This window comes from Crocodylus siamensis, chromosome 14, assembly GCF_052110815.1.
Source record: "Crocodylus siamensis isolate JL-2025a chromosome 14, ASM5211081v1, whole genome shotgun sequence".
Taxonomy (NCBI): Eukaryota; Metazoa; Chordata; order Crocodylia; family Crocodylidae; genus Crocodylus; species Crocodylus siamensis.
The window spans coordinates 23,420,378-23,443,769 of NC_143408.1; the positions used below are offsets into that span (position 1 = coordinate 23,420,378).

The 23,392-nt window shown below is 48.5% G+C and overlaps 1 protein-coding gene and 1 long non-coding RNA gene across 2 annotated transcripts in view; one reads left to right on the top strand and one right to left on the bottom strand.

Moving 5' to 3' along the window:
* Positions 1 to 22,207, top strand: part of LOC149853464 (uncharacterized) — a 90,798-nt gene extending 68,591 nt beyond the window's left edge. The window contains exons 2-3 of the long non-coding RNA XR_016439205.1: positions 8,072 to 8,183; positions 22,101 to 22,207. This is a non-coding gene — a long non-coding RNA (uncharacterized LOC149853464). The remainder of the gene's footprint in view (positions 1 to 8,071; positions 8,184 to 22,100) is intronic.
* Positions 5,600 to 19,299, bottom strand: SC5D (sterol-C5-desaturase). The gene is made up of 5 exons (XM_090028006.1): positions 19,233 to 19,299; positions 14,447 to 14,664; positions 12,402 to 12,534; positions 8,255 to 8,355; positions 5,600 to 7,511 (listed from the first exon to the last, which is right to left on the bottom strand). Exons 2-5 carry the CDS (start codon positions 14,654 to 14,656, stop codon positions 7,062 to 7,064), a joined length of 894 nt encoding a protein of 297 aa, XP_089884132.1. The 5' UTR covers positions 14,657 to 14,664; positions 19,233 to 19,299; the 3' UTR covers positions 5,600 to 7,061.
* Positions 22,208 to 23,392: the final 1,185 nt, after the last annotated feature.

Sequence of the window (23,392 nt, forward strand, 5' to 3'; positions counted from 1 at the left end):
CGGCAGCCTCACAACACATCTGCCTTTGGAGTCGGGTTGCAGCTGAGATGCAAAGTTAGGATCCCAAATTCCCTGAAGTCTGACCGTTTCTATCTGGAGGTGGCTGGGAATTGGAATATGAGTTGTATGAAACTTTTCCGGTTTGGGGGGAAAAAAATATCTTCCCTTCCGAATTAAGACAGAGCCAAAAAAAATTGAAACCCTGAAACTTTTCATTTCTGAAATGTTACAAGACCAGCGTTTCCAAAAAAGATGTGTTGCTCCATATCCCTGATTTTCTGTTACAATCCTGCCGGGAACCAGGCAGTTGCTGACCTGAACTGATACAATTCATGTGAGTTTTATTGCTGGCCACCACTCAAGCAGCAGGAAGCTCTGGGTCCCCAGGAGCTTGACAGGCATCCTGTTGGGGAGCCAGAAGCCTTGAATTACAGTAAGTGCTAGCTCCCAACCTCTCAGGCTCATGGATTTGCAAGCCTCCCAGGAGCTGGCAGTAAATAAAGTCTACCTGGCAGGCTGGGTTGCACTTGAAGCGTCTTAAAATGGATCCATTTCTGCAAAACCTTTCTGATTTTGCCAAATCAGCAAATTCTGATGGTGAGTGACAGGGCAGGAGAAGTGTAGCCCAGACGTGTGTGTTTTGCTCTAGTCCTCAGCTGGGTTTAGGCTGGGACTCATCCTTACCAGAAAGGGACACCAACCCATCATCTAGTGTGGCGGGGACTAACCTTTTTGGCAGGCAGGCTGCAAATGGGCTCTGCACTCTCCGCACATGCTACTCTGATCTCCCTTCCCCTGTCCCATTGCCTGCTCTTTTTCCTTCCCTGTGCTCCCTGCTCAACTTGATGTTTTGCTTTCTACTCCCTGCCCTGTCTGCTGCTGCACTGCCTGTCCCTTCCCCAACCTGCCACGTGTCACACACGGAGGCTGCCTGTGCCCTGGACTGGCCACCGGGATCTAGTTTGATCTTCTGTATAACAAGCTGGAGAATCTTATCCGGTTACTCCTGGAATACAAAGTGGTTCAAGCCCGCATGAAAATGCACAACCACGGTGATAGGTTGTGTTCCTCTTCACATGGGTGCGCTGTCCATCTCTGCCACCTCTACATTGTGTGACTTTGGGCAAGGCATTTGCTTTCTCTGGGCTTGTGCTCCATTCCCCTTTGTATGAATTGTTTAACCTGTCCACTTTGGGGGGCAGGGAAGGCATGTTGGCATCGTGGCAGCAAAACACTGATTTCGGCTGGGCTTTCGAGCTGCTGCTGGAACACGCGCATCCGCGAGCACTGTGATATTTGAGCGTGCATCAGCATTGTATGAACACTCAAGTGCATTTCCCATATTAAAATGGCGAGTGCCCTCATTTCCCTGATCATAAAAGAATATAAAGCAAACCACACAAGCCTTTATGCATGTGCGTTCCTTGCATCAGCCTTTCATCAGTCACTTGCCCCTGCCACCTCTTCTCCTGGGCCTTGTCTCCCCTTTTTTCCTTTTTCTTTTTTGGTCATTTCCTTACCTCTGTTCCCCTTGGTCTCAATTTGACAAAAGCATAAGAGAAGCAGTGAGGGAGGGAGCAGTTTCCTCCAGCACATCAATCAGGATTCGTTTTGGGAGCTGTCTCATCCCTCTTTGTTGCAGGTACCTGCCTGCTTTCCTGTCCTTGGGAAGCTCCCCACGTGGAAGTGTCTGGCTCCCGAATCTATATTCAGTGCTCATCACTCTCCCTTGCTTATTAATAGGCCATAAGAAAACTAGCTTGCACCATCTACAGACCTTACCTGGTAGCTGCTCCATTTAAATAAACTTGGAGAAACTGCAGAAACCAAGTTGATGCAAGAAAATATATGGCAGGGCGTTGGACAGCAAATGCTCAGACAGCTATCACCATGCTCTGGAATTAAGTAGCAAGATTAGGGAGTTAAATGGTAGCTGTCGGGAAGAGAGGATTAAAAGTGCAGAGACCATTGGGAAGAGCTTTTAGCTGAGCTCTGAAATGAGTGAGCCAGGGTTGCACTGGCTCTGCTCCCGCAGAGGCAGCTTTGGCCCCATATTGAGAGTGGACTGAGAAAAAGCCTGGGCTAAGCTTTCTTTACACGGCATTAAGGTACGTGAACACTGCAGATGAGAAGGGGGCAATGAAGGGAGAGGAAACCCTGCGGGGCTGGCTGGAGCAGGTCAGCAGAGGCTGAATCTGCTCCGCTTGCTTGGTAGTGACAGTAGAGGCTTACCCTGTGCGCGCCACCGCCATGCCTTAGATCTCTAAACACGAGGCCGGTTCGTTCCCTTTGGACTGTCCATGTTTTGGTGCCTGGTGAACGGACCCATTCGGGAGATCCCGTTTCACAAAGCATTAAAGCAGGTGCCTTCGCTTAGGAAGGTGGGAAGAGGGGCCACAAGCTGGTCAGGAGGCTTATCGCCAGCCCGCCCTGCCCATATTTTTAGTGGGGAAGAAACTAGATGAATGAGCGGGGAAAGCGGGGAAGGAGGGACCACAACGTTCGAAGGGTCCAGGTTCAGTGGCACACGACAATCCTCCAAGGAAATGAAAACAATAGGAAGCATGGACATAGGGCCAAGGCTATTCAACCTGTCCCAAGTCAATCTCCAAGTGGCCTAGGGCTGGCCGGTAGCATGGGGAGGCCGCTCTATGTTATCCCCTCTGGTGCAGTACCTGTAAAATGAGGTCTCCTCTAGTCCATGGCAGTTTCTGTGAGCATCCCTGGAGAAGCTGGTCTGAAGCAGGAGCTGAAAGAGCCTGTCGGAGTGGTTATGGAAATTAATTGGAGGGGGGTGATGGATTTGACGTGTGTGGGAAGTAGGGGATGCGGGTTTAAACCTTCCTCTGCCTAAAAGGTGGGTCGTAACATCAAGGTCTTGGACTCTGATCAAGTCATCTAAGTTTGGGGCTGAAAGACTGGAATGAATCACTGCTTGTGGGTTTTGGCTACCTGCACGGCCTCCGACTTGCATGTAGTTAGTTATGTGCTTACCTGGGCCCCCTTGTTCTGCCATGGAGCCTTTTGGAGGCTTCTGGGTCCGCTGAGAGGGGCACGAGGTGGAGACAGGTCACACGATTACCTACATATAAACGGGTTTTGGCCCAAAACATCTCTCCCCCAAGAACATGCCTCCTACCACAGTGTGCCAAGCTCCAGGCAGTGCCTTGAAGGCCGGGCCCTTCAGGAACGCACACGTGTGTTTTATTACTGCGACCCCCACAAAACAGCTGCACTTTTGCGCAGTGTTGGGGACAAGCGAGAACAAGGCGCTCAGCAGAAATAGGCCTGTCTGCTCCGTGGGCTGGATGTAGAAAACGTTTCTCTTACATCTCGATTCCGCCGAAGAAATCCCTTTGAAAGAAGCAACGAGCATCAGAGCATGTTTTGTTAAAACGTCATCTTTATTACTCCTTCGGAGAACATCGGTGTTACAGACTGATCACAGCTGTACTCCCCACATCTCCAACAAATACCTTTACCTCTCACTTAGAAAGCATGCTGTGAACCCCCTCCTCTGCCTCGCTTTGTGGGCTCAAGCGCTCTTACTTGTTTAGATTATGGGAAACCTGCTTGGGCATCTTATCTTATGCAGCTGCTGTTGGAGGCACAGCAGGTATGCGTGCGCCCTGGTAAGAAGTGCTGCCTGCTACCAACAGAAGGACCAGGTTGTACCCTGCACAGCAGCGGGGACCCCAGGACTCCCCTCCCTGCATTCAGGATGTGCCTCCGGTGGCTCCAGACATCTGCACACGCCAGGCCTAGGAAGGTCATCTTCCTGTACCAAAGAGTCTGTCTAACAAGTCAGCGGCCCGAGGAGACTGACAGCCTCTCCGCTACCTGCCATGGAAGAGCGGCCTCCTGGGGAAAATACCCTAGCTTACTCCAAGCTCTGACCCTACTTTCTCAATTTCCATGCCTTCTCCCCTTCCCACCTAAATTAGATGTCAAGGAACTGGATGCTTGACATCAAACATATTAGTAACAGCCTTACAGGCAACACTGGTAGTGCAAAGCAAAGCAAATCAGATCACCAGAGTACAGTCATGACACATACTTTCTACATACTTTCGTTATCCACTTGCTCTATGGACCATCTGAGCTTGTTGCCAAGGAGCTGAACTGCAATGTGTTAGCATCTGCGTAGCTAACACAGCCGAGGGCTGACATCCCAAGCTGAACTCCTGCTAAAGTGTTTTTCAGCAACCCTGAAAAAGCTGGCCGTCCAGGCTTCCGTCCGGTGGGTGAAAACACTATTTTGTGCATCTCTGTTATCCTGTCCGCGTATTATTTTTCACTTGCAATCTGCACTGTAGAGAGGCCTTTTGAGTACCTACAACAGAACGTATCACCAAAGGAGCGGTGTGCTTACCCTTTAGAGGGGCACTGGGGGAAGGAAACAGGAGAGGACAAGTGACTTGCATGATTGCACCTGGATTCGCCTTTCACAGCAGCACTTTCCACGCCCTTCCTCACCTACTGATCTGTGCTTGTTTCTTTTCTGCCCTATGCTGTGAGAGGCTGGGTGGGCTTACAGTAAGGCAAGCGAGACAAGAGCGAGGCCTTTACATGACTCTGTCTGCATGTGCAGTGGTCGTCTCTGATGCACCTCATACCCTAAATCCCACAAGTCCCCCAATTCTGTCAGGAACCGACACACAGCCATGGATGCAACAGCTTCGACCCCTGTGAGCGCCAAGATTTTTGATACTCCGTGAACAAGGACTCCAGAGCATGATCCAGAGAAGCAGCGTGAATATGCACGTCCCACAGATGGTGATAGGGTCAGTCTCATGGCAAGGCAGGTCACCTTGCTGCAGATGGCATTGAGTCTCTGCACAGGGGTGGCTTTTGTCTACTTCCAATTCCAACTTCACGAGGGGAGGAGGCAGCACCCTGGAACCAAAGTCCTGGATTTGAGGGGGTTTTGCCAAGCACGGAAGACAGTATGGTCCCCAGCACTACATGGACTCTGCCTCTCTCCTTCCTTCTGCTGTTTCCAAATTCTGGCCATAAAGGATTTGGACAGCTTTTTGGCCTTTAGCAAATCGGTTTGAATGAGGAGCAGCATAGAAGTAACCTTGAAGTGTCACAGGATTCATTGTGCTAAATGCAAGTCAAAAACTAAACGTTGCACAGCTAGAACTAAAGGATCTTTCCTTTGTGGAGGAGAAAAACCTCTTTCCACCCTCCCCTCCCGTTGCTTCAAAGTAACTGTCGTGCTAAGTAACCTGCCTGTTAGCAGACAACCATTTAATTTAAAGCATTTAAAAAATACAAACATTTTCCACAGTCAGGGAAAAGGGGAAATCAGCTAACAATTAAACTGGTGCAGGAAAGAACTGTAGAAATGCAACAGCTCTTTGACAGCGTCTTCATTATTTTAACCACGCTTGTTTTTACGCAAAGCTGTGAACTGCAGTTTATGAAATGTTTGCGTGATCGCACGCATTGCTTATTTTTAGTCTTCAAAAGACAATCTGTTGGGTACTAAGGGTGGCAGGGGGAACAGTCAACTTAAACAAAAGCCACTAAGACAATTTGTTAACATCCAAGTAATAGTCACAGGAAAGCTCAAGCATTTCACTCTGCGAAACAATGAGCACAATTACACTTTATTCATCCAAAATATAGTCATCACTGCAGAATTTCTATCCACCACCTGATTTCCACAGGAATAATAACAGTCAAAACACTCCACAACAACTAGACTCCAGAAGAATTCCTCTTCAGGTGAGAATTCAGGATACATCTAAAGCTAGAGACATTACCCTGTTTATAAAATATTGAAGGCATCTTGGAAGCAGAGCACTATGTGGAGGCTCCATGACTTATTTTTCTTTTCCAAATATCACTCTGCACAATTTGCTTGGGTAAATCAAAACAAGCTGAATCAAAACTGTCTTGTTTTTGGAATATAAACCAAAATTACTTTCTCTGCTTCCCCCGGATAAAATGGCCTTGTCTAACACAATGCTAAAAATATACACTGTGCAAAAAAGTTATGCTGTTATCTCATTTTTTTCAAAGATTTCCTATTTAATCCTTATAAAAATCAGAGACTTCTTTGCGACTCAAAAATGGGACCTCATCTTTTTAAACTTAGCAGGCCTAAATATAAGGCAGTAGTAAATGCGGCAGCTCAGAAATGCATGCGCTAGTTGAAAATAAATAATATAATGGCATACATAGATGAATTCAGACAATTCCACAATTACTTATTTTTGTATGAAGAGCATAAAAGATTATATTTAAAAAATAGGAATTCTTGGCTTTCTTAGCTTATTTTAAATCACAACTTCCTGCCCAAATAGCATTAGCTCACTTTAGATTCAGATAGTCTCTACTTTAGGCAAAGCTAATTTTTAGAAGTTGCCTGGTAAGTACGTTTCTGGAATACGTGTGCTTCCTTTTTGTTAAACTTCAGGGGTATCTGTATACAGAGGCAGAAAAATGTGTTGGCACAGGTTTCATGTGAGAAATATACATTTCTCAATATAAAGTAGTGTGCTACTTCAGTCGAGCATCATTTTTCCTTTTGAGTACATTCAGATCCAAATATTCCACCAGTGCAATACCAGAGGGGTGTTATCTGGATCATGCTACTTGTAGTATCCTGGATCAAACAGCAAAATTCTCCATGAACTACTGTAGCATGAAGCGCCTGTCTGAAACAGTCACACTCATAGGGGAATGCTTTTGAGGATAGTAAAGGGTCCCATTTTGTTACAGCAGAACAATGGCTCCAAGGTATTATGTTAGAAAAGGCGCTCCCAATTGTAACGCACCGTCATTTGCATGAAGCACTATAGAAAAATGTTTTTGTTATTGCATCAGCATTAGATATTGCACTCATCTTATGCTTTATCCGCACTATAAAACGATCCCCTGGATGAGACTGTTTTGGTTCTTAACTACATAACCCCAAGGTAACAACCCTTATAAGCATCAAAAATGACTGACCTCCAAGAATGGCGTTATAAGAGAGGGGTTTTCTTTATCTGTATTTATGTAAATAATAATAATAGATTCAGGGCCTTTTTTACAGTGAGCATAGAGATCTATTCATTCTTTGGACTATCTCCATTTAACAATTTTTCATCCATGTGGCCATTTTGCCCACTGCTCCATTCTTCTCTTTGCTTTTTAATATAATCATGGGGCCCCTTTCCTTCAAAGGATGATGGGCTCTTGTAGGACCCCCCGATTTTATCCCAGAAAGTGAAATACTGGCCATAGTTGTAATCAAAGTATATGTGATGGTCGGTGTGATGAGCAGAGCCATTGATGACATGTTTCAAGACATCTGGGACAAGATAAGCGCCATCGTGAATAGAGATTGACCAGACGTTGACGAAGATGTAGAGAACCAAGTAAGTCACCTTGTGCAGAGGAAACAGGAAAGGGTAGATGTGATAGGGAATGCTCTGCATGAAGCCATCTACGGGGTGGAAAGCATGGCTTGCGAATGGCGTAGCGATCTTCCAGAGGTGGTGGGGCTTATGTATGCGCTGGAAGAGAAGTGAGCCGTGTTAGTGCGCAGAATGGAAACACACAACTACCAAGCAACCCCCTGCCCTGAGCTGCCTTCCGCAGGTGTCGGCACACAGATATTTTATCCTGATTATGTTTGTTCCTTACTCCTCTCCTCAACACACAGACTGAGGCAAGGCAGTGTGGGGAAGCAGGCCCCAACCTTCCCGGCTGCCATCCACTGTATTCAAATAACTATGGCAAAGCTGAGTGCGTCATTTTTAAAGTGATGCTTTCTATGTAGAGCTTTGAGACCAATGGGATTTCAAATGGTGGGTCAGGCTGAATCTAATTATATTCCTATTAAAGCCATGACAAGACAAGCATTTATTTTATACTAGACCAGCAAACCCTCCCCTCCCCTCACCCCTGCTGAATCCTGTATTATACTTAGTGCCAATTCAGAGGCCTCTGAAACAAGTGAAAAGTCACCAAGCTCAACAGGCCACCTATCTTATACAGTACTTTTCATCTACAAAGTGTTTTAGAAGCGAACCTTACAGTTTCTGTGAGTTCATTCACATTTTTATTTCTTCAGCAGGGAAACTGAGGCAGAGAGAAGTGAATTACTCAATGTCATGGAGAGGCATCTCTCCAACATGGACCCAACCTGAAGTTCCTGCTCCCAGTTCCAAGCTTAGACCAACTGGGTAAGTAATTTTTTGCAAGGCTGTTCTGAAGTCTCAGTACACTTAAGAAAAATAATAATTGCTGTGGGTACCTTGTATATAAGCTTATGATGAAGGAATCTATGTATCCAGTAAATGCACATGTCAGTGAAGAAAATGAAAGAAAACATACTGAGGATAACGCCAGACCACCCTAGGGGGAAAAAAAAACAACAGGCTGATTTTAATTCAGGATTTGAAGAGATTATGACAATGAGATTGGGTGTCAAGATTATCTGAAATATTCTTAAAATAAAAGGTGCAATTTACAAACCTATGCCAGGATTCTTTGGTTATCCTGGAACTAAAACATTTAGGTTACAAAAGCAAGCTCAATCAAACGGCATTTTGCATTGTAGTCGGGTAGCGATGCGTGTGGATGAAAAGATCCATGACCGCGTTTAGGCTCCTAAAATGATAACCCTATTGGAGAAGATTTCAGAACTGTCCCATCAGGAAAGCAAAATAAGTGTCATCCATCCTTCTCTCAAAACCCATTAATCCTTAAAAAGCCATTGCCGGAAATTCCATTTACACTTTTGGACAGCATACAGGAACATACAGAGAAGCACAAAATGCTTCTTTATAACACGCCCGGAAAAGACAAGTAGCAAAGGCTATCTTTGCAAAATGTTTTTTCCATCCCACTCTGGAAAAAAATGGAGATTAGATAAAGCAGTGATTCTCAACGTGGAGCAAGGACAACTTGAGTTGGTGGCCAAAGCTTTGATGTGTTGATCAGGTAGGATTCCTTCCCTGGAGGTGTCAGATGACAGTACTGCCCTTATACAAGGCATCTGATGAAGTGAACTTGGGTTCATGGAAGATTTTGCTCTCCATCTTATTTAGCTAGTCTGTAAAGGGGCATATGTACCCTGCTGTCTGACTTGAAACTAGCACAAGTATCTCTTACAAACACTAATGTTTTAGTATAGGAAAACTACCCATACTTCTGTTTTGGTTTGTGTTAGTTTTGCCTTTTGTATAGCCTGAGTAATGAAACCTAGAGAATGAAGCACCATTGCACTGCTTTCATGTGCTTCTATGACTACTTGTTGCATCTCCCATTGCCTTATCTTTTGCTTCAATGGCAAGGACCATCTCTTTGTACCATCGCACAGTAAAGCTGAGTCCAGAATTGGGACCACTTCACACTACTGTAATAACTGTCAGGTTCTTAGTGCAGTTTGGGGGTGGCAAAATCACGGGGAGGTTCATTGTGGTGGCTGTTGGCCTGAAAATGTCCCTATTGCATTTCTTAAAAAGAGAAAAAAAAGGGCATGGAACTTGACTTGCAAAAAGGTACCTTGTGGGCTAAGGTCTGGCAGCTTCAAACTGCACATCTAAAAGCACTGTTCATGTTGCCTCTATCTGGAGTCAGATTTTCTCTAATTCACTAAATCAGAGCCATACAGTCTGCTGTGTGTCAGGGAGATAACAGAGTCCTTCAGAGCTGTATAGTACCAGTCGTTAAAGAGGAAACGTAAATGTTATGGGCTCAATTGTCAGCAGCTTTTTATTAACAAATGTACCTAAAGAACTGAAAATGCCAGGAGCCATGAGAGCAGAGTTGTGTAGTGTCTACTTATAATGGACTTCACTGTTAAAGCCACCAGCTTCACTATAAAAAGAGTGATGGGTGCTTAAGCATTCCAGTTGTTTGGGATGCAGCTGTTGTGTGTGGAATATGAAATACACAACGCGCAAACAGAGGAAGCATTTATGTCAGAACATCTGGTATCTGCATCATCCATGAGTGGAAAAATAAATGAGGGCTGCTATTTTTAGGGTAGATGATGAGCTCTAGACAAGAGGCAGATGCCAGGGGCCTCATTTTCTCACTTACAATGGCATAAATCAGGAACGGCACTGGGAGTTCAACATGACTTGTCCATCCTTCTAACTTGAAGGAGGCAGAGATCAAGTTGAAGGCAAAGGGTATATTTTGCGCAGAGCTGCCCAGGCCCAGTGGTGAGGTCTATACACGTGGTCACACCCCCAGCTGATATAGCACAACCCCTAGTATGACCCTAGTACCTCCAAAGAAGTGGCCTCCTGTCAGCTTAGCCTATGCCATGTGGAGAGGTAGTGTAGCTACTCCAGCCACAAAGCCCCTTGCATCAGCACATGCCACATCACTGCCAGGAGACTCTGCCAATATAGCTATGCCAGCATACAGATAGTGGCCAAAGCTATGCGGTATAAGCATGCCTTGAAACCAAGTAATTTACAGTCAGGATGGATAAGGAAGTTTAAGAGGCTTGAGAGTCACCAGCCCCCAAATCACACTCTCCCCCTCATTCACGTGTGCTTGAGACTTAGGTTCCAGTCTTTCGGTTTATGCAGCGGGCCTGGATCCTTGCTCCTCATGATAGCCCTAAGTCAAGGAGGCTCGTGTGCCCCAACTGAGCTCCTTTCAGGATCAGGGCCTGAAGTAGTGACTCAGTGCTGGTGAGGCCTCAGCTGGAACACTGTGCCCACTTCTGGGCACCAGATTTCAGTCAGATATCTGTTGTCAAGGTGGTGAAACCCTTGGAAGAGAAAATCACAGAGATGCTACGGAATCTCGTTTATTGGAAGTTTTTAAAGAACCACTTGGACAAACAGCTGTCAGGTATTCCTGCAGGATGGAGTAAATGATTTCTTATGGGTCCTTCTAGTCCTTTGTTTCTCTGAGTCTGACTGATCGGCAGAGCCCATCCTCTAGACATGACAGTTACCTGGCACTTGAACTACTCCGTGGCTGCTCAGAGAACCGAGATGGATTTGACTCAGGCTGCCTATACACATGCTTGGGGTGGGGAGGGGGGCGTTTTAATTAGACCAGTTCCTGGAGAGCTGCTGTAATTAAAATGCTGCAGTGTCACACGTATTAAGCCCCCATGTGTTTAAAAAAATGGCCATGGGACACTTTAACTAAAGTTCATTTGATGAGCTTCAGTTGAAGAGCCTCAGCAACCATTTTTAAACCTGTGAGAACTTATAGATGTGACGCTGCGGTGATGCTACAGCAGTCTAATTAGAACGTGGAGCAGACTCAATTAATCTATTAATAAGTACATATTATGTTAATAGAGTCTGTTGCAACACTTTCTAATTAGAACGCGGCGGAGCATGTGTATAGGCACCCTCTGTTCTGAGTCCCATCACTAGTTGTTATAGTGCAGAGATGGCCAAGAGTGAATGGTCATGAAGGCAGAACTCTTCCTAGGAGAATGCTGAGGGGCCACAGCCTACCGAGGGATGGGGCTGGCATACGAAGGGGAATCTGCAGCGTTGTTGCTTTATTTTGTATCTGAAAGACTTCAGACTCCAGGGCTGTTTAGCCAGCACCTTCTGCCTTCCCTGAATTCTCCCAAATAGCTGTTAAATAATTAAAAAAAGAAAATTAAAAAAAATTAAAGCAGAATCAATTCTGCCCTCTACTGGCTGCTGGAATCTCAGATTTTACTTGCTGTGAAGGCAGGGGAAAATAGGAACATCCCCCTGTTGTGTCACTACCAAGAGAAACAGCTCTCCATAATTTAATATACTATTCTTGTGACACTCAGCATCACTGTGTCATTTATTACATGCCAGAAGAGTTAGAGATTAACCTTTACGGCAATTGGTTGGCTTGCTGTTGGTTAATACTTGTTCTTTTCAAGTGGGCACAGCGGAAAGAGGTGGGTGAATTTAGCTAACCAGCCTCTTTTGCATTCCAAGTACAAAGCCCCCTGGGGACCAGGTTTCATTTTAGCACCGTGCTGCAAGACAGACTATTTTGGGAGATCTTTCTTTGAAGCAAGCTGCTCCATAACAAGGAAGGAGACGGCATGCAGGGTAGTTCTTGCCTGCAAGGAGAAGAAGGTTCAGTTCTTAACTGCAACATGCTGAGGTGTAAAAAAATGAAAGCCCATGTAGCTTAATGGATCCATATTGATAAACCATTTGGGCAGCTCCATCAATTCATGTAGCCCTAAGTAAGGCACGCTCTCTCTCCCTGAAAGTTGGCAAATACGACAGGGCGACAGCTCAGGAAAGGACTTGTTACTGTTCAGAGTGAGTTAGGTTTTAAGGTAGGGAAGAGGGGGGATAGGGCAGTCCTGGACAACAATGGAGGGGCTAGCACGGGTGAGAGCATGAGGCTAGAAGCACAGGCGAGCTGGAAGGGAAGAATGAATGCCATGATGGAACTAGGATGCTGAGCAATGTCCTTACCATATGGGGAGTCTTCAATATTGCCATAAAGTTTGCTGTAACCTCTGACTTCTGCAAAGAAAAGTGCGACGGTGGGTAGGCTGATCCATGGCAGGGACTGCACAGTGGCCTTTATCTCGCGCTGCACCTGATTCTAAATGGGAAAAGCAAGTAGGTTCTAATATTTAAAAAGAGAGCGTGTGCATGTGCATGCATGTTCATGATCATGTGAAATGCCGGAGTAAATACCTTGACTTATCACAGAACAGGGAAAGCAGAGGTACTGCCAGCTGCACCCACACCCCACAGCCAGTTCAATGCATCAGTCAAACCACACAGACTACTTGCCACCCTACAGATACCTGACTCGCTCCAATTTTTCTCACCATGTTCTGCCATGTAAACAGACTGTTTTTTCTCCACAATCAACTTAATCTTTGGCATCTCTAACCAGGACTGTCATTAATTACTGGTGGATTTCAAATGCAGAGCAATTCTTGACTGCAATCAGCACCACCTAAGCAGCGGGTTGATTCAATACATCAGAAAACCAGTAGGGGAGTTTCCTTAAACTTTAAGGAGAACCAGGGTGGTACCTGAAATAAAGCAAGCCCAACTCTACTCACATCAGGGCACCACTAATAGTCTTTGCCAAGTCAAAAAGATCCCTGTCAAGTGTGCAGTATCTTCTGTTCTTGGACATTTCTCTCTCTTACTGTTTTTAAATATACAAAACTTCCCTGCGGATGACTGTACCCAATGTCTCATTAAACCACCATTAGTAATACTGCAAAGTCAAGCACTCAAAAGTAAGCCAGAATTAGGCCCGTCTATGCAGCCCTTGTGCATATGCACAAAAGAGCTGAATTTTTTTAGTTACTGATGCATTGGATAAGGTATAGTGGATTAAATTTGGGATTTTTAAATGTGTTGATTTGGTTTAATAGACGGAAGTGTTTCAACTAACACAAGCAAAGCTGTGTCTCAAGGTGGCTCAATCCAAATTGCTTCGATGTCTTTGCCGGGACAGGGCTCTGGCAATACCTTCGTCTCCCCTCCCTTCAACTATGGCACGTTGCAGGGCATCGCTGGTATTGTGCCCTGCAGTTGTATGCGAGGGTCTGAAGTGGCCGTTTTCGAAAACTTTGCCCTCTGCTAGGACAGCTTATTGTGCTCCCTTAAACAAAGTAAGCAATGCCAACAAGAGGACTGTCATGGTATTCATGTGTCCTCACTGAAGCTTTTGCTGACATAGTTATATGGAGAGAGGTAGTTCGCTAGGTTAGCCTGAAGTTAAACAGAAGGCAGGCCAGTGTGGGGCACCTCAGAGACTAACTCGTTCAGAGTTATGGGGGCCAGGGGGCCAATTTCCCCCCTCACATTCCTAACCAACATAAACCATGTCAGCAAAATGTACGTGCAGTACAGCCTTAGCACACACAACACCTCCGAGTTCTCTCGTTTGATTACTAGACACAAGACCTGTGGTTCAAAATTGATGATTTATCACAGGGATTAATTTACAGTACAGTGTGGACTGTGGATATCATAAGGGGCTGTTAATTTAGGAAGAAAATTGCCTCATTCTTAGGAAAATGGATTTTGCTTTATTCTCCTGGCCCTGTCAGGATAATTTTGAATGCCTCCATGAATATCTCATTTAACTTGCTCCTAATTCAAAGCAAAGTTCATTTGTTCTTCTCAACAAAATTAAACACGTTAATAAATCATGATGCCTTGTTTCCAATTAACATGCAAATTTTATTTTGTCCTGCATAACCACCTTCTCTGAAATTTAAAATGGAAAGCCCCTGTGGTTTTATACTCAGGCCTTTTCTGTATTAGGAAACAGCACCAGTTTAACTAGATCTTTTCAAAATTGCTTTTAGTTAAACAGATCCAACCCTCTAACATGGATGTGGCCTTGGAAATGCTGCACCTGTTTTCCAGTAATTCCCCTGAATCAGTTTTTAGTCGCTATCAACTATGACTACTTCAAAGCGGAAGCGTGATTTTTTTTCACGAGTGGTTATATGAGAGGGGAAAGAAGCAGCAATTCTGCTTACCTCCAGGAAATGGGGGTGTTTCTTCAGATTGTGATCAAAAATGAAGTAGTAGCTCAGCGTTGCGAACAGAAAATAAAGGACAAGTGCACCAAGATTTGTCACAAGCAGGAGACTTGTAATCTGTCGAAAGGGCTCATCCTCTGGCCACGTGGCAGGATACGCATATGGTGTAAAAAAGTAGTAGTCTGCCGCATTCAGGACAAGATCCATTGTTGCACCTATGTAACAGAGAGAGAGCATTAGACAGCCGTGCCCTGGGTTAAGAAGAAAAAATAAATCAGCACTCCAAAGCGAAGCATGCGTGTCATACGTGTGAATGAGCACGCAGAATCCAAACTCTCCCCCTTGACTTCGATTCGTCTATGCAAGCGTGTTGCAGTATGTTAAATGACATGTGGCATGTTGTTTACTTGCAAAAGAGATCAGGGCTACTACAGCCATGGTATCTTCATAGTCACGGCGGGGGATAGTTCACCTATCCCTATCCGCTCTGCCCAGACGCCTTGTTTCTAAACAGCTCTTTGTTCATCGTGGATACGATTTCGAGAGCTGCGCCGATACACTGGTCCCGTATCAGATCAGCACCGTTATAAGGAAAATTGAGAATATCGGCATTCCCTCAGCATCTCACCAGCAATCTTGCTCATAACCTTCAGATTACTAGGAACATGTAGAATAGCACCAGACCCCGTAAGAGCCCGTGAGAAATGCTCCAATCAGTGATGACAGCTTCTCGAAATCTGTCAATTATCCAGGTTTTAATCCATTATCTAATTGCTCTATTGATATTTTATAGTGATCATTTTTAAACAGAGCGGTACTAAGTCTATTACAACCAAGCAGTTCTCAACCAAAGTGATCGTGTCATAAAAAGAACAAACTTGGGTTGGTTTGACAAACCCTAATTCTCTTGAACTGGCAAGTAACATCCCACCTTTATCCAGCTGAATCCCAAATTAGTTTTCCCTTTTTTTTTTTTTTCAAGCGAATAAACCCAGAGTTATCCAGGCCATCCTGTGTGTCATTTCTCAATACCAATAAAAAAGTTAGCTGTGCTGCAGTCTTCTCTAATTTCTCCATGATCTTAACAGATACTAGCAATTAATTTTCATGGGCCAGAAATGTCTTACTAAATTCTTATAGGTCTTACGAGCACAAGTTCTCCGGACTTGCAGATCTTAAAACTTTTCTGTATTTGGGCTCTGAGCAGCCGGGAGAGCTGCAAGCTGGGGCGATTGCTGCCTGTGTCTGACAAGAGCCTTAACAAGGGGGCAGAGCCAGTCCAGGCAAGCACAACAGGCCTGTAATGGCAAGTCACAGCTTCGTAGGTGTGCGACAGTCAGAGAAGGTTTCTAGACACCGCACCATTGCTTGCTTTGTTCCTACTGTGTTAAAAACAACTTACCATCCTTCCACTTCTTTTTTTTTTTTACCCTCCTGACCTATGTAGCCTCTCTCATCAGCTTGCTACAATTCATGATTTCCCCATTCATAGCAGTTGCCATCTATTTTCCTTCAGCAAACTGTTACCATTCAAGACCACATTTGCTCAGTAAATTCGGTCACCTCCTCTTTCCGTGACAGTGACTAAAATCGGTTTAATACTGTCCACCTAATCATTTAAATATTAATCAACGGGGAAAATTCAAAGGGCCTCTTTCCAAGAGAGCCAGACGCGTGCGCCCCACAGATGACCCAAGCTCAACGTCTGCCCTGGGCCATGAATGCTGCTCTCGCCCACCAGAACTGCTGTGCAGTTATTGCACTAGATTGGCAGGCTGCCCTGCGCCGGATAACCCGAGATCGGGATGCACGATAAGACCGGATAAGCATGAAATAGAAGAGGGCGTAATGGGTAAGCTTGGGGGACCAGTGTCCCAAAACTTAACCCCTCACGCGGCCTGCGGCAGAGGCAGCAGACAACTGCATCAGCTTTCCCGCGGGTTCCCAGGTGCAAGAGTCCCGCGGTTTCAGGCTGCACAAGTCCCGTGGTTTTGGGGTGCGTGGGTCCCATGGGTTCCTGGGTGCACGAGTCCTGTGGTTTTGGGGTGCACAAGTCCCGTGGTTTTGGGGTGCATGAGTCCTGTGGGATCCTAAGTGTACGAGTCCCATGGCACAAGTCCTGTGTGTTCCTAGATGCACAAGTCCCGTGGTGCATGGGCCCCGTGGTTTGGGGGTGCACGAGTCCCGTGGGTTCCCGGGTGCACGGGCCCCGTGGTTTGGGGGTGCACGAGTCCCGTGGGTTCCCGGGTGCACGGGCCCTGTGGTTTGGGGGTGCACGAGTCCCGTGGGTTCCCGGGTGCATGGGCCCCGTGGTTTTGCGGTGCATGAGTCCCATGGGTTCCCGGGTGCACGGGCCCCGTGGTTTGGGGGTGCACGAGTCCCGTGAGTTCCCGGGTGCACGAGTCCCGTGGGTTCCCGGGTGCACGGGCCCCGTGGTTTGGGGGTGCACGAGTCCCGTGGGTTCCCGGGTGCACGGGCCCCGTGGTTTGGGGGTGCACGAGTCCCGTGGGTTCCCGGGTGCACGGGCCCCGTGGTTTGGGGGTGCACGAGTCCCGTGGGTTCCCGGGTGCAAGGGCCCCGTGGTTTGGGGGTGCACGAGTCCCGTGGGTTCCCGGGTGCACGGGCCCCGTGGTTTGGGGGTGCACGAGTCCCGTGGGTTCCCGGGTGCACGGGCCCTGTGGTTTGGGGGTGCACGAGTCCCGTGGGTTCCCGGGTGCATGGGCCCCGTGGTTTGGGGGTGCACGAGTCCCATGGGTTCCCGGGTGCACGGGCCCTGTGGTTTGGGGGTGCATGAGTCCCGTGGGTTCCCGGGTGCACGGGCCCCGTGGTTTGGGGGTGCACGAGTCCCGTGAGTTCCCGGGTGCACGAGTCCCGTGGGTTCCCGGGTGCACGGGCCCCGTGGTTTGGGGGTGCACGAGTCCCGTGGGTTCCCGGGTGCACGGGCCCCGTGGTTTGGGGGTGCACGAGTCCCGTGGGTTCCCGGGTGCACGGGCCCCGTGGTTTGGGGGTGCACGAGTCCCGTGGGTTCCCGGGTGCACGGGCCCCGTGGTTTGGGGGTGCACGAGTCCCGTGGGTTCCCGGGTGCATGGGCCCCGTGGTTTGGGGGTGCACGAGTCCCATGGGTTCCCGGGTGCACGGGCCCTGTGGTTTGGGGGTGCACGAGTCCCGTGGGTTCCCGGGTGCATGGGCCCCGTGGTTTTGCGGTGCATGAGTCCCGTGGGTTCCCGGGTGCACGGGCCCCGTGGTTTGGGGGTGCACGAGTCCCGTGAGTTCCCGGGTGCACGAGTCCCGTGGGTTCCCGGGTGCACGGGCCCCGTGGTTTGGGGGTGCACGAGTCCCGTGGGTTCCCGGGTGCACGGGCCCCGTGGTTTGGGGGTGCACGAGTCCCGTGGGTTCCCGGGTGCACGGGCCCCGTGGTTTGGGGGTGCACGAGTCCCGTGGGTTCCCGGGTGCAAGGGCCCCGTGGTTTGGGGGTGCACGAGTCCCGTGGGTTCCCGGGTGCACGGGCCCCGTGGTTTGGGGGTGCACGAGTCCCGTGGGTTCCCGGGTGCACGGGCCCTGTGGTTTGGGGGTGCACGAGTCCCATGGGTTCCCGGGTGCACGGGCCCTGTGGTTTGGGGGTGCACGAGTCCCGTGGGTTCCCGGGTGCATGGGCCCCGTGGTTTTGCGGTGCATGAGTCCCGTGGGTTCCCGGGTGCACGGGCCCCGTGGTTTGGGGGTGCACGAGTCCCGTGAGTTCCCGGGTGCACGAGTCCCGTGGGTTCCCGGGTGCACGGGCCCCGTGGTTTGGGGGTGCACGAGTCCCGTGGGTTCCCGGGTGCACGGGCCCCGTGGTTTGGGGGTGCACGAGTCCCGTGGGTTCCCGGGTGCACGGGCCCCGTGGTTTGGGGGTGCACGAGTCCCGTGGGTTCCCGGGTGCACGGGCCCCGTGGTTTGGGGGTGCACGAGTCCCGTGGGTTCCCGGGTGCACGGGCCCTGTGGTTTGGGGGTGCACGAGTCCCGTGGGTTCCCGGGTGCATGGGCCCCGTGGTTTGGGGTGCACGAGTCCCATGGGTTCCCGGGTGCACGGGCCCTGTGGTTTGGGGGTGCACGAGTCCCGTGGGTTCCCGGGTGCATGGGCCCCGTGGTTTTGCGGTGCATGAGTCCCGTGGGTTCCCGGGTGCACGGGCCCCGTGGTTTGGGGGTGCACGAGTCCCGTGAGTTCCCGGGTGCACGAGTCCCGTGGGTTCCCGGGTGCACGGGCCCCGTGGTTTGGGGGTGCACGAGTCCCGTGGGTTCCCGGGTGCACGGGCCCCGTGGTTTGGGGGTGCACGAGTCCCGTGGGTTCCCGGGTGCACGGGCCCCGTGGTTTGGGGGTGCACGAGTCCCGTGGGTTCCCGGGTGCACGGGCCCTGTGGTTTGGGGGTGCACGAGTCCCGTGGGTTCCCGGGTGCACGGGCCCCGTGGTTTTGGGGTGCCCAAGTCCTGAGGCGCTTCCAACACTGGGACCAGGGGCCTGGGGCCCTCAGAGCCCGCCACTAGGCGCGCACCGAGTACATTTGTGGGACACCTCGAACACAGCACGGGGGGGGGGGGGGGGCAGCCGGGCCTCCGTCGAGCTCGGACTCGGCGCCCGCTGGGCCACGGGCAGCGCGTCTCGCCCGGGACAGGGTCAGGGCCCGACGGCCGCGGGGCGGCTCGGCACCAACGTGACGCGGGGGCAGGGGCGGGGGCAGAGCCGCGGCCGGCGGGGGGGCAGCGACGGGGCCCCGGGGCGCCCCCCCTGCCCTCCCCTCCCCCTCACCTGCGCTGCGCCCCGCGCCGGCCTCGCTGCGCTGCTGCGCTGCGGGGGGCGGGGCCGGGGGCGGGGCTCGCGGTAGTCCGAGCTGACGTCACCGTCCGCCGGTCGCGCCACTGCGGCCCGCGGGTGACGTCACCCCTCGTCCGGCACATTGCCCCCCCCGTCCCGAAAAGAATAGACATAGCTATCCGTGTATGTGCATATAGGTATATGTGCAAGTGGATGCCTTTTATTAGACCGGCAGAAATTGCAAGAAAATTATATACGTGTGTGTGTGTATAAATGTGCATACATGTATACGTATATGTATACGTTTGTGTGTCTGTATAAACTCTTGGTTCAGAAAGGATACCTTTTATTAGACCGACAGAAATTGCAAAAATATGTGTGTGTGTGTGTGTGTATGTATGTATTTATTTGTGTGTGTGTATGCATATATATATATATATAACTTGCTCCTAATTCAAAGCAAAGTTCATTTGTTCTTCGCAACAAAATTAAACACATTCATAAAATCATATATATTTCTGTCCACGTGGTAGATCGGCACAGCTTAAGAATTGGGATGATACATTTCTAGCTATGTCGTGTGTGTGTGTGTGTGTGTGTGTGTGTGTGTGTGTGTGTGTAGATAGATAGATAGATAGATATAAAATGTAGCTAGAAATTTATCATCAGTTTTTGCTCAATCCACCAGAACTCTTGCTTGAACCTTGTCCCAACAGTGCGAAGTGCTGATGATGAATCTGTAACTCTTTCTTTCCTGACAGCTCAGACTGTTAGTGAGACGTGTGCAGCAGGTTGCCTGTGTCTGCTTAAATTATAAGACCAGGACACGGTCTGGTTTATGCTGTCCCTCTCCTCTGCGTGTAGGATCTGCTCATCCAGCGCTCGCGCGCTCTCTCTCTGTATATATACACGTATTGCAATTTCTGTCGGTCTGATAAACGGTGTCCCGTCTGGGCCAAGCGTTCTAGATTTTTGCGTTTCTTTGCGTGTCGGAGCAACACGGCTACCACCAAATACATCCCATAGAAAAGAGTTGCTTTGACTCCTGCCCTCCCTAATGTTTAGAAGCAGAGGGTGCATCTGTAGTGCTGCAGATACACCCTTGCCTGGGGTAGTTCTGCTTTGTGGAAATAGGCCTCTCTTCTTGGGCAGGGAACAGACAGCAAACCTCCCTTTTTACACAGGGATTTGTGGGGTTTTATTTTTTATTTGGGCCTGCGTCAGTTGATGGATATCCGTCACATCCTCCTTGTTCACTTGGTGTTTATTACACACCTTCCCAATAAGGTACTGCACCGGCTGGGATCAGGAGCAGGGCAATTCACCCTGTCTGCAAGTGTTTGAACACACATACCTCTCTGAATGCCAGGTGTTTTGTGTTTTAATCGCACCTTTGCAGCGGGGGAGAGTGAACAGATCTATCCAAAAGAAGTAAAAACACAACGCGATCTGGATGGAGATGGGCACCGTCTAAAAACCCACGATAGATATCTGTGCTCTCTGTACCACCCACTCAGCACACATTTGAATGGTGAGCAGCCCCTTCCCCTTCCCCAAAACAAGTCACAAGTGTTCAGGGAGAAAGCTCCCGTTACAGCCTGTCTCCAATCAGCGCTCATTATGCATGATGTTTTGTGGGTCCCTAAGCTTACAAGTGTGCAACATTTTCAGTATCATACAGGATGGCTTGTTAGAAACACAAAAATGGCCATGGCAAATCAACCTGGAGATCCGGCCCATCTCTGACGGCCAGTATCCCATCCTCAAGTGCCAATCTACCAAGTGGTCACTTATCAGGTAACCTGCTTGCAGCAGAAATTTCTTTCTAACTCCTTGAATCTTCCTCTCCTCCCCCAGCATACAGATATATTCTAGATAATCCACAACAGCATACAACATTACAGTAAGAAACCTCTAAATCTACCCCAGTACAAGCAAACAGGAGTTTTACCATCATCTTTAAAGGAAACTGGACCCAACCCTCAAAAAACCTAAATTCACTGTGTCAGAGCAAACACAAGCCGTGAATATACAGTAACAGAAAAGGCCGTTCCAAAGCATCTCTTTAGGGGAAAGCTTCACAGGCTTGGAAACGCTTGTGGACAGGTCTCCTTTTTGGTCAAAAGCTTTGAAATGCTCGGTCATATGTGAAACTGGGGATGCTAAGGATCACTTAGAAAGGACTGAAACACTAACATCAGACAGAAGGCAGGTAGCAGCGCACCTTATGGACTAACTGAATCAAAGTTTTCCTGAGCAAGAGCTCGCTTCATCGGATGCCCAGCTACCTTGCTGACGTCTTCGGAGCCGTTCGTGAACTAATGCAGTCTGTGAGCTTTGAAGTCCGTGCCTAGCAAAGCGGCATATAATTCACTGACAACAGATACTGAGCATTACTCTTCCTGTAATGTTCTGTTAATTCTTAAAAAATCTAGCCTTTATTAAATACAAAGAAAAGTGCTTTGTAGCTGTCATACCGCAGTGTTATATACTCCGCTGTCGCGGGACTTGAGTAGTTTCGCTGTACATGACTTCCTTGTTTTATTAAGCGGGGACGTGAAATACGGTGTAGTACAGAAGGGGTAAAGATTGCTTGCGGTGTCACATTATGGGATGACATCCATTGCATTGTTTTAACAGCTCCAGCAACCATGTTGCTAGTGGAGTAAAAATAGGGAAAATAGAACAGGGAGCCTCAAGGTCTATAAGGGTTTAGAGCTTACATTGCTTGTTTTTTTGGGGGGGGTTTAAACCAGATTTGGGATCGTGTTGCTGTTTCCTGTTGATGGTGTCCTCACATTTTTATTCGATGAAGTTGTTTTCTCTGCTCTCTTACCCATCTTCATTTCCTCCTTTAAAAAGGGTGAAAACACCTATAAGTGGAAAGTGAAACTAATCCATCCGTGTAACATCAAAGATGGTGCGAGTAGTGTTTAAAAACAGCCAGAGGTTTCAAACCTAGACGGGTCCCTGCAATACCTAGAAGCTCACTGTGATCAAGACCCCATTGCTCTAAGCGCTGTAAATCCCGAGACGGGCTGCAGGTAGCAGGAGCAGCATTTCCAGGTACGGTGCATGTGAGCAGAGCATGCCTGAGACCATCCTTCCACGGGAAAACTGGGTGTACAGCCAAGACATGTCCTTAATCTCTTGACTCACACTTCAAGGTTTTGTCTACTGGACCATGCTTTCTTATACCATAGTTTGGCAGCTAAATAACTGGCTGATTTTTCAGAGGTACCGAGTTTGGAGACACTCAAGGTTGTGGATGCTCAGCACTTCTGAAACAAACCAACCAAGCAAAAAGCCTCACACAAAAAAACCAGGCCACTAATCATTGAGTGCCAAAGCATAGGGCATCGTGTAGACAACTACAGTGATTTCAGTGAATTTACACGGAACTGAAGGAGCATGATAATGACTGAGCCCTGAAAAGCATAGAGATTTTAATCTTGACCGGTTCCCCCTAAAAAGGCACGAGGGGCATCACACAGTACCTGGAAAATGCCTGAAAATATACTGGCCGTCTCCAAGCCTCGCCAACACCAAACAGTTCTCAACAACAAGCTCCTTCGGCTGGCAAACATCCTGTGTAGCAACCCACGGAGGCCCAAACAACAACTGGCTTCCAGTTTGCACGCCTCCCGGAAAGTGGTTTCGAGAGACACTGGGAATGAGAAGCACCATTTTCAAAGCTGTTCAGATAAAGACAAGTGATTGCAGCGAGGCTCAGACCGTTTTCAACAAATGGTGCGTATCGCTCTAACATACTGTATTATTCTTCTGCTTTTTCCTTAATCAAGGTCTTTGACACTATAATTTCACACAAGACAATTTATAGCCCTGGCTGTTTTGCTGCAGTGCAGACTCCGGCAATTTGGAGACCCAGTGGTCTGATGGGTGAAGCAAGATACCTGGATTATGTTCTTCATTTGGCAGTCACTAACCTTTCTTTACCTCTGCTTTTCTCTCCACATAGTAAGAATAATATTTACCCATCTCTGTGAAGCAATTCAGATTCCTTGAATGAAAGATGCTGTAAAAGCTGAAGGTGTTATGGGGAGACAGGGAGTTTTGCTGCGCTGTCGCAGGCCCAGGGCGGGGGCGGTGCTCACCCTGCCAAGAGTGCCCGTGCCCTGCTCTCCGCCAGGCAG